Source organism: Wyeomyia smithii, chromosome 2, assembly GCF_029784165.1.
Source record: "Wyeomyia smithii strain HCP4-BCI-WySm-NY-G18 chromosome 2, ASM2978416v1, whole genome shotgun sequence".
NCBI lineage: Eukaryota > Metazoa > Arthropoda > Insecta > Diptera > Culicidae > Wyeomyia > Wyeomyia smithii.
Window position 1 is genome coordinate 22,676,084 of NC_073695.1, and position 12,044 is coordinate 22,688,127.

Sequence of the window (12,044 nt, forward strand, 5' to 3'; positions counted from 1 at the left end):
TTATAAACCATCTGGGTAGAAAATAATTAATCCTGGACGGAGATCGGGACCACCGCGTTCCCAAACACGTCGCTCAGGTTCAAGTATTGGAAATCGTTTTTCCAAAATTGTATCTTTTCCCCATCCAGCCTTCATTGTTGCAATATTTTGATGACCTGTGAGGTCAAACTTTGGAAAGTTCTGAAGACCTTTTGCACTCTTTTCTAAATCTAATTCTATGAATTGTTGTAAAGCAAGCATAAAGAGTTAAGCTTCCAATTCCTTGGTAGGTGTGCTTCTCATTGCACCCGTTATTGAGATGGCTGACCGTTGGAGTTTTTCCAACGTATCTTGAGCATCTTTCACCTTTATTTCTGGGTCTCACAACAGCCGAAGCTGTTTGAGTCACCACTGTTTACCAAAACAATAATTACATACCTATCCATATAGCATTCGTAGCATTACTTATTGCCTGCTCTAGATGTGTATTCGAGATAGGCTTTTTTTTTCAAGAAATTCTCCGAGGTATTTAACGTTATCTGAGAGTTCCAGGAGCCAACCTTTAAGTCTAATTTTTCTTCTTCATGTAAATGGAACGATGGTAGTTTTTAACGGTTTTACTTTTGAGCGCTCCCTATCGCACCACGAGGAAATAACACTCGATTTCGGCACATTTTACCACGATTTTACGCAGACTTTTTTTCAAAAAACATCTTTATTTGAAATGTACTAATACATGAACACTTTTTCTGCCCTTACATTTTTTTTGTATGTGTAGCCAAACTTTCCAACCCCTCGTTATGTTACGTAATATTTCAATGTTCCCTTAGGTGTTTTTGCAAATTGCCTATTACGGAAATTAATTTTGAGCTATAAAACATGTAAAAAATCTTGCTCTGATTTTACTCACATTGCAAAAACGAGAATGTGCGTAAAATCGAGGTATACCTGTATATCACAGACAAACAGACGTGCCTCTTTGAAGAAAAATCCTGAAAAATCTTCGTCCTTATTCGAAACGTTACACTCATGCGCCACCATGTGAGCTTATTGCCTACTAACTTATTTTCGTAAAACGGTTTTTGTCTTTGCAAAGAGGTGTGTGCGCTTGCTTAAAACATTAACAGCGGCAGCACTGACGGTTTGTGTCTTGGATAATGAATGTGCAAGTTTGCTTATAGCGACACTAGCGGCATTACTGCCCACTAAACTTTCAAAATAATCGTTATTTTTCTGGTCGATGAAATCGTCATCGAGTGGCACATCTGTTTGTCCCTGACTGTATCATTAGCAAATCTGACCATTTCAAAGTCTTTTTCTATCAATTTTGTGAGGAGATCATCAACTATAATGGGCTTTTATTGCCTTAACGCTTGTTTAAGTGCTTCCAAGGTTTGATGACATCTCGTTGATCCAATGAGTAATGCAATTGCTACCAGGTGACTTGAAGGGTTCAAAGAAGTCGATTACCCATTCAACTTTACTTTTGGTAAAAATTTGTTCGGCCAATGTTTTGATGATAGAGCTTGTATAAGCATCCTTCTTTTTTCTAGATTACCCAACTCATTTGAGTGATCTTTCGCAGGGATTCTGTGCAGCCTGGCGCTTTCTGGACCATTTTCTATGTTTTCACATGTATGCCTTCAATATATCATTTTTAATCTTTTAATTTCTTTATTGTAAGCGGTTAAGTGAGCCCGGTTGAATAGTTTCCGTGTTTTTTAGGTTAGCTTCGAATAACAATGTAGAGGTTTGTTGAGGTTTTACGGCGAACTTTTATGAGTTTATTGTGTTCTCGATTAGCTTCGTAATCAAATAATAATTGATTTTGGTCAGATAGAGATTTCTTATCTGATATATGACAGTTGTCGGAAATCAGTGCGTTGAGTCAAGAACTTTTTGTCTTATTGCATTTACAAAAGTTGGTTTAACCCTCTTATTACATCTATCTATTCCTCGTGATGATAAAAAGCTCAAAAGGTACTCACCTGTGTTGTTGATGTCTGTGCTGTCCCGAACCGTGTGATGACCGTTTGCATCGCATCCAATTATGAAGGCTTTGTTTTGCTCCTTGCAGTAGGAAACCAGTTTTCCGACTCCTGGTGGAGTCCCACGTAACCTGGAAAGTATGCTGATGTAAAACAAATTTCAGTTTTGTCGCAGGTTTTTGGCATACCTCCGAAATGGTCGCTGTCAAGTCTCTCGAAAAAATTGGAAAGAAATTAGTTTTCTCGCTTACTATGATTGCAGCTCTCGGCGAGGGCTGAAAGTCGTTGTAAACTAGCTTACATAGGGGAAAGTAGGTAAAGACAGACACTGCGGGTATGATGGACACTTTTAATATTTCACAAATTAGAATGTATTATGATAGTTGAGTGATGCGAATACCTTCTTTATAGTGTGTTAATGCATTTGAGTTGCATTATCGGTTTTCAGCAAGCAAACTGTCAAATTTGTAAGTAAAACAAAGAATATTTTCGTGAACGCGAAATTTGATGTAATTTTTATTCCACGGAAAATAGCGAAAAACTCGTGAAACTTACGTGTTTTCATTTGTTCACAATAGTAAAGTGATTAATTATTCTTTCCTCGGTTTTCTAGTGAAAATCCAGCAGATTTTCGATGTTCCGGTGAAGAGCTACGATCGTTTGAAAAATTTACAACCAGGTCGGGCAAGACGGACACACTAAGGAAGGAAAAATGGACACACGGATTTTCCAAGAATTTTCACATGTAGCATCTGTTGTGTACTACAGATATTCACAAAGTACACCCGTGAGAGAAACCAGCAGATATTAATCACTTAGCAGTTAGAACAGGCCATATAGGCGGAGAATTTTCGCCTTCATCGAAACCCATTCTCTTAAACTGTTCACGTGATGTATAGATGGACTCTAATAACATAGAGTAATGTATGACTATCACTTAACACATAAATTAAAAGAATACTTAACGTACTACATCTTTTTTGTGAGTGTCCACCTTTACCTTCGTAGTGTCCATCTTACCCACCCCAAGTGTCCGTCTTTCCCAACCATGTCAAAAAACAGCAATTTGTAGTCTTATTTTTGAAGACCCAAAACACATAAAACTTAGAGGAAGTTCACTAATACCAAAAATGATTATGAAAACAAATGACCTTAAGTTACAATTTGTATGACTACTGCGATCTAAATAGCAATACCTAAGTATTTATTTAGATTAAACCTCAGGGTGTCCGTCTCTACCTACATTCCCCTACGATTGAACGAAATCCTTGCATCCTATATGTCCATGGCTCCTGGATTAACGCTTAGAGGTTCGCGTATAGAAGTCCTAGCAAATCGGGGTACAAAATCTGGCATTTACAAAAATGTATCTATTTAGCTAACTGGTAGTTTTAATACTTATTTGCACCACAACTACTACCAAACTGCCAGACTTTTAATTCACCTAGTTTATCAGACGACGAAAATGTCGAAAATTTGCATTCCTATTTTCGTTCGAATCAATTCGAACGTTCGAATGTCCCTTTGTGTAGCGCAATCTGCAATGAAAAAATCAGTTTCCAATTCGCTCGAATTGATGTTTTCATACGAATATCGAAATTGCTGCGAGCGTTTGAGCATTTAGATAATTTTGACTTAGTTTTCAAAATCTAGTCCATTATGTTCTATATATACTGAAGCCACGATTTAAAAGAAGTCAATTTTTAACCAGTTTAACACTGATACTGTACCTCTTAAAAATGTCTAAACTGAACGAACATCAGGTAAAGTACGAATTTCTCCAAAATTCTTAAATTATTTTTCATAAATGCTTACTTCGAAAAGTTTATTCCAGGCTTTATAGTATTTACTAACAATAAAAACGATTATACGATGCTTGTTTTGATTTCATGTAGTGTCTGTTTTTTGAATTTTTATGCACCTAAATGTATAACCTATTACGTACCATTCATTTTAAATCAAACAAGACTTTGTAGTTGAGTAAATTATTACCCGTAATTCACTAAAAGATTACCTACTTCACATACTCCATCACTTAGTACACGCCATACTTAACATGTTACCAAATAGTACACCTAACTGCTAGGTATAAGTTATGTTCCGCTTAAAATATTTTGTTTCTACACATTCAATCTAAACCTTATTTGGTGATCGTAGCCACAACATCAGCGAAACAAGCAGTTAGAGTTGAAGTCACGTGAACACATGGAAATCGTGCTGTTTAACAGTCATCAATCGATTTTTGTGTATATCAAAGTGTAGATTTTATTCTATCCAATCCTGAATAATTGAATTTTCGGAACCAGTTTCACTTTATTAGAAGTAAAATCGAAAAAATGTCGGAAGAGCGGGAAATTCCTGCCGAGGATAGCATTAGAGTGGTGTGCCGTTTTCGTCCGCTGAATGACAGTGAGGAACGAGCCGGATCGAAGTGTATAGTTAAATTTCCTTCTGGACCAGAGGAGAACTGTTTCTCCGTAGGTGGCAAAGTGTATCTGTTCGATAAAGTGTTTAAACCGAGTGCCACCCAAGAGAAGGTCTACAACGAGGCAGCCAAGTCAATCGTTTCTGACGTCCTAGCCGGTTACAATGGTACTATCTTCGCCTACGGGCAGACATCCTCCGGTAAAACACACACCATGGAGGGAGTCACCGGTGATCCCATCAAGCAGGGCATCATTCCACGTATTGTTGACGATATTTTCAACCACATCTACAGTATGGAGGTTAATCTAGAGTTTCACATCAAGGTTTCTTACTACGAAATTTACTTGGACAAAATTCGAGATCTACTGGACGTCTCCAAAGTTAACCTGAGTGTGCACGAGGACAAAAACCGGGTACCGTACGTGAAGGGAGTAACAGAACGATTCGTGTCCAGTCCCGAGGATGTTTTCGAGGTGATCGAGCAGGGTAAATCCAATCGGCACATAGCAGTAACCAACATGAACGAACATTCGTCGCGATCGCACTCAGTATTTCTTATCAATGTGAAACAAGAAAATCTAGAAAATCAGAAAAAGCTTTCTGGTAAACTATACCTGGTGGATTTGGCAGGTTCGGAGAAAGTTTCGAAAACCGGTGCCGAAGGAACGGTGCTAGATGAGGCGAAAAATATCAACAAATCGCTTTCGGCACTCGGAAATGTCATTTCGGCGCTAGCCGATGACAAGAAGACGCATATTCCGTACCGTGACTCGAAGCTGACGCGAATTCTACAGGAATCGCTTGGTGGCAATGCTCGTACAACCATCATGATCTGCTGTTCGCCAGCAAGTTTCAACGAAGCGGAAACCAAATCGACACTGGAGTTTGGACGGAGAGCGAAGACAGTTAAGAATGTGGTTTGTGTGAATGAAGAGCTCACGGCTGAAGAGTGGAAGCGCCGCTACGAACGGGAAAAGGAAAAGAATGCTCGCTTGAAAGGTAAAATAGAGAAGCTGGAAGTGGAACTGATGAGATGGCGCGCAGGTGAAACGGTGAACGTGGAGGAGCAGTTTGATTTGCTGGATATTACGGAGGTTACTTTATCGAACATAGACGTTCTTCTGGAGAAACCGGAAACGGCAAACAATCTTACAATGGCTAGCGTTGACGAGCGTGCTTTTCTGGAAAATGAATGCGAGCGTCTCTATCAACAGCTGGACGATAAGGATGAAGAGATCAACCAGCAATCTCAGCATGTTGAGAAACTAAAAGAGCAGATTATAGAACAGGAAGAAGTGATCACTAGCTCTAGACGTGACTATGAATATTTGCAAATGGAAGTAACTCGCATTCAGGAAGAGAACGAGAACGCCAAGGCGGAAGTTAAGGAAGTCCTACAAGCTCTCGAAGAACTTGCTGTTAACTACGATCAAAAGACACTGGAGATCGACTTGAAAAACAAGGAAATAGATGCATTAAACGGGGAATTGGTACAGAGACAGATTTTGTTGAATAGCGCACAGTCAAAACTACATCAGATGGAAGACATGTCAGCGCATCAGAAGAAACGCAACAGTGAAATATTAAGTAGTTTACTGCGCGATATCTCTGAGGTTGGCCAGGCTTTAGCTGCCGATCCGAATGAGATGAAACTAAACCTGGAAACTTCGTGCGATAAACTAGAGGAAGAATTTACTATTGCACGGCTCTTCATAAGCGAGATAAAGGCGGAGGCAAAGATTGTCTCCCAGCGGTGTTTGAATTTAGAAAAATTTCAACAGGAAGCTAATCAGAAAATCAACGAACACGAGAAGGATCTCAGTGTTTGTAAATTGCTAATTTCCCAGTATGAGGCCCGTATAAAATCGCTGCAGGAGACTATACGAGAAGCAGAAAATAAGAAGCGTGCTCTGGAAGAGAATGTAGACGCTCTGCGTGGAGAATGCGTCAAACTGAAGGCAGCTGAGGTGGTGTCCGCCGTGAATGCGGAAGAAAAACAACAGGCTGCATTCGAGAACCTGCGGGAAGCACACACCAAACAAGTTTCAGCATTGCGTGACGAGATCGCTGAGAAGCAGGGGCTCATCAACGAACTGCAGGATACCAACCAGAAACTAGCCCTTGCCCACCAACAGATGACAACCGACTACGAGAAACTGCGACAGGGAGAGGCCGAAAAGACTACTAAACTGCAGGAACTTCTGCTGAGCCACGAACGCCGAGAGCAGGCTCGTAAGGATTTCAAGGGGCTGGAAGATACCGTGGCTAAAGAATTGAATACATTGCACGCCCTGCGCAAGCTATTTGTGCAAGACCTACAAGCTCGCATGAAGCAATCAAGCAGTTTGGAGGACTTTGAAGATAACGGTGAATCGTTGGCCCAGAAACAGAAGAACTATTTCCTCGAGAACAATTTGGAACAGCTAACAAAGATGCACAAGCAGCTCGTGCGGGACAATTCGGTTCTGCGCTGTGAGCTGCCAAAGCTGGAGAAGAGGCTCCGGACCACGATGGAGCGCGTTAAGTTACTTGAAACGGCTCTTAAGGATGCTAAGGAAGGTGCAATGCAAGATCGTAAACGCTACCAGTATGAAATGGATCGCATCAAGGAAGCCGTCCGGCAGAAAAGTTTGGCACGGCGTGGACCGCAGGCGCAAATTGCCAAACCCATTCGTGCTGGTCAGGGACAAACTCCGTTCAAGGCAGCAGCGGCCGGCAGTTCTCCAAGGTTAATTGTGGAGGATAGATCCATTCGAAGGGTGGCGCAAAGTTAACTAATTACCAGTTCTAGTTAGACTATAAATTTACGATAGCATAGCGTAGGTTAAAGATAGTATGCTTTTGTAAAAGAATACAAAATATACAAATCTGTGAAAAAATACTTCTTTAATTGAAATTTCTTTAATGAAGAAAAAATCTGTCTTAAAAACAGGTAACACGAATTGACTACCTACCTACTTTCGAAACTGTTGACATTGCATCAATCGCAGCAAGTGCAGGATTGCTTTGAGCGAGGTGTGTAGAAGATTTAACCGAATGGCAAAAAAGTAGGCGCCGAAATATTTTCACTCTTGAAGGAACGCTACTTGAACATTGTCAATAACTCTTCGTGTTTATTGTAAAATTTCCTCAAGAGTGGTGAATGTTTTAATTTCAGTGACTTAAGTTGTGAATTGCCTTTCGATGGGTGGAAATTGCAATCAAGGTTTGTAGTTTCGTGGATCTTAGGTGTGTTCTTTCCGGCATATGGAGTTTTCTTAGATTCGGTTCTTGGATTCTGTTCTTGAAACTTATGATTTTGGAACTTTTCAAACTAGATTCTAGTCTTAGAAATAGGACTGGATTCTTTATTTTAAAAGTACAAACAGATGAGTTTAAAGTTTAAGATTTTGATTTACTCTCGATTGTGTAATCTAAAATTGTAATTAATTTGTGTATTAGTTCAATATTCAAAATTGTCTGTTTTTAATTCTAGATTCAAACTTTGGATTTTTGACCCTGGATTCCACACGCTGTATTCAAGGTAGGGTTTATTTTTGTATACACTCGTATGAAATTCATATGAAGGTTTTTTTTTACATATATTCGTTAATGACTTTTCATTATTTAGAGTGATTGTGTCTTTATTATTGGAGTTTCTGGGCTTTATATTCTAACTATGTATTCTATGTTTTTATATATTTAAACCTCAGTTGGAAGCGTATTCTTTCAGATTTCGAAATATTTCTAATTCTAGATTTTGAAGTCTCATATTTTTATTACTATTCGTTCAAGATTCAAAGAATAATGAAATTTAAGATTATGAGCGCAGATTTTATTTTGAAGGAATTTTAGTTCTAGATTCAAAATTTGGACCTTTTTTTGTTGAATACAATTAGATTCATTTTGCGGTAAAATGTCATTACTTGACACTTACTTAATGCTAACCGTCAAGCAGTTTTTGTGACACTAATAAACAAACTTATCCAAAAGCCCTTGCGGTCACCGACAGTCGTCGACAAAGCGTGTCATCAAAAACAGTTTTAGGTCGTCTGCGTAGTCTACAGCCAACATCCAGCAGTAAGAAAACATCATTGAAAAACAGCCTAAACAGCAAAGATCCTAAGTTGCTACCTTGTGGAACGCCAGAAGTGTTACTTCTCCGGTTCTTTCTCCAGTTCTGATATAATTATTAGTGGTTCGGGTTTTATGCACTAAACAGTGTTGCTAGAACATTTTCATCTTTAATCTCTAACTTTCAATTTTTCAAAAAAATCGCCGATGAAATGTTTTTTAACTCACCGATCCTTGATTCTTATCCAGTTGGCAACATTTCTGCGAAAAAAAATGAAAGGTACATGAAAATTTGTTAACAATCGAAATTTATATTCATGGATCAAAATAACGGTGAATTCAAATGAGTTTCAATTACGCGGAATATTCATCAGCTCTTTTACCTTTGAACTCAGTAGACAGTCGCGTGCCGTACTGCCAGAAACAGCAGAAAGGCTGAAAATTTATTATTTGCGGAATATGTCCAGTACGTGTCGCACAAAATAATCGGAACCACATTTTTTAGAATTTTGTATGGAGTGGTACGTCTGTTTGTCTGTGGTAAAATGACTGACTTAATTGTTAATTTCTTGAAATTAAATGACACTTCACTACCCTCAAATGCACTGGTTGCTGACTATGTTAATATGACTGACATTAGTGAAGTTAGAGGGATTTTTTTGTAGATTTGCGCTAAAAAAATTAAAATCCAAATTTTTCAAAAAATCGCCGATGAAATATTGTTTAACTTCCTGATCCTTGATTCTTATCCAGTTGGCAACATTTTTGCGAAAAAAAATAAGAGGTACATGAAAATTCGATAATAATCGAAATTTTGACACCGTGATAGCGTATCCTGAGAGCAGCGGTTCTCAACCTTTTTTTGTCCGCGTACCCCTTGGCGACATTTTTCGTATCGATTGTACCCCTGGCCTGGAATGTTTTCGCAGAGTGTGAGAGAGTAGTGGTAGGTCATGTTGAGGTATTGTTTTTCAGGTTTCAAATTGAACTATGGTTTGTTTGATTACTACAGTCATGTTTTAAGAGCAAGATTGAACAACAAATAAAGTATTATAAAGAAAAATTGCTTTGTCCGCCATTACTGGTTTTTCTTTCGCGAACCCCCTGAAAGCTTTCGAGTACCCCCAGGGGTACGCGTACCCCAGGTTGAGAACCGCTGCCTTAGGGTATTACAGAGAGTAATCCATTAACCCATTAATAACGCAGCGAAAGGTGCTGTTGAATTCTTCGAGAAGAATCGACGTAACGGCTGGTTCGACTAATATTGTCAAACAATTCTAGGCGAGAAGAATGCAGCGCGGGCATTGATGCTGCAGCAAAGGACCTATCATATCGTGAGTCGATACAAACAGAAACAAAAACAGCAGACCGGGACAAAAAGCGGCACCTGGAAGAGCTGGAGTGTGAGGAAATGCAGCAGTTGTATCGTTCTCAAGAAACACGTAGACTCTACAAGAAACAGGCTTCGTGCCGCGAGCTGAAATGTGTAAATCTTGACGGATGAACGTGAGGTGATCGACAGGTAGTTGAACACCTAAATGGCGCAGAGGCAGAGGATCAAGAATTTAGCAGGAACGACTTCGTCAGAACAGCGGATGAGGGAGACATACCGCCCCCACGATAAGTGAAGCTACCGGAAGAGTGGAAGAAGGAAGTAATATGCCCAATATACAAGAAGGGCGACAAGTTGGAATGTGAGAACGATTCTCTACGCGGTCTACAAAGTGCTCTTCTAGGTCGTCACGAACGTTTGTCTGAAGTTATCAGGCCGGTTTTGTGGATGGGCGGTCGACAACGGACCAAATCTTTACGTTGCAGCAGTTCCTTCAAAAGTGTCGCGAATATCACGTCCCTACGCACCAGTTATGATAATGATTTAAAGGCCGCTTTTAACACTACCGACAGTGTAGAGCTATGGAAACTTATGGACAAAAATAGTTTCTCTGCGAAAGTAACAAGACTGATAAACCCTCTAGTGCCCAACTTAATTTTCAGACGGACCTCGAAAAAATCACTATGGAACTTTATAAACATTGTTAAGTATTGATTGAAGCTTTTCAGAGGTTTCACTTGAGACCGTCTCAAGGCGGCACTGGGCACTAGAGGGTTAAGGCCACGACGGATGGTGTACACTGTAGATGGTCGGGTACGGGTATTTTTACCCTATACCCGTACCCGACGGGTTCGGGTCGTGCTTCGGGTAACGCCAAAAAATATTTTTCGGGTTCGGGTCGGGCACGAGTAATTTAAAAACCAAGGCTTCGGGTTCGGGTCGCGTACGGGTTTGAAAAATTCTCAACTGGTCGGGTTCGGGTCGGGTACGGGTAATTCGATTTTCGTGCATTATGAGAATTTAATTATTAACCTTTCAAGCCTAGGTGTTTTAGCATAGTCTTGGTCTGGGAGGGAGAAACGGCTACGAAGCTGTGGGAAAGTCAAATGAATCAGAATGAGTTGTCAATTTGAACCAGGAGAAAATAGCATCTTTTAGTAGCAGGTATTGTAATAACTTGAAGGTATCGCCTTACTTGATAAAATATTCAACGCAAGCATTTTTTGTATTCAGTGTTGTTATCCAAAATATTTTGGTTCATTTTTACGTGAAATAATAAATTTCAGCCCCTGTCATTTGCAACGATAGGGAGGGGAACCTTATAACCGATAAAAAAGTGGTGCCCCAGGCGTTGGAAGGAACACTTCAGTGTGCTGTTGAACGGTGAGGGAAACAGTGGAGTTGAAAGGAGCAGAATGACTGTTGAGAATGATGGTCAAGCTGTGGATCCACCATCCATGGACGAGGTGAAGAAAGCAGTGAAAGAGCTGAGAAACTGCAAGGCAGCCGGGAAGGACGGCATTCCCGCCGAACTCTTCAAAGTCGGGAGCGAACAGCTGTATCGTGCCATCCATCGGATCATGCTGAGAGTGTGGTCTGATGAAGAATTGCCCTCGGACTGGTTGGAGGGTTTCATATGCCCGATCTACGAAAAAGGCCATCGCCTGGACTGTAGCAATTATCGGGGCATAACTCTTCTCAATACCGTGTACAAAATTCTCTCCCACATCCTGTTCCACAGACTGAGGCCGTTGCAGGAGACCTTTGTTGGCGAGTACCAATGCGGTTTTCAAGGGGGACGCTCCACGACGGACCAAATGTTTACCTTGCGACAAATCCTCGATAAATTTCGAGAATACAACTTGCAGACGCACCATCTGTTCATAGACTTCAGGGCAGCGTACGATTCAGTCAAGAGAAATGAGTTATGGCAGATTATGATTTTACATGGCTTCCCAACAAAGCTGATTAGGCTGATACGTGCCACCCTTGAAGGTTCTACCTCAAGCGTCAGGATAGCCGGTAAGATATCGGGCTCGTTCGTGACGTTAGATGGTTTGAAGCAGGTCGAACTTATTGTTCAACATCGCATTTGAAGGTGCTATACGGAGGGCTGGTGTGCAGAGATGCGGCACCATCATTACGAAGTCGCACATGCTTCTCGGTTTTGCGGACGATATCGACCTCATTGGTATCAACCGTAGAGCTGTGGAAGAGGCCTTCGGACCTCTCAGGAGGGAAGCTGCAAGATTAGGGCTTTTCAC

General features: G+C 40.5%; 1 protein-coding gene across 1 annotated transcript; it reads left to right on the forward strand.

Moving 5' to 3' along the window:
* The first annotated feature begins 4,303 nt into the window (after window positions 1–4,303).
* Window positions 4,304–7,168, forward strand: LOC129719518 (kinesin heavy chain-like). Its single transcript, XM_055670912.1, has one exon. The coding sequence runs from the start codon at window positions 4,304–4,306 to the stop codon at window positions 7,166–7,168; it is 2,865 nt and encodes a 954-aa protein (XP_055526887.1).
* The last annotated feature ends 4,876 nt before the right edge of the window (window positions 7,169–12,044 follow it).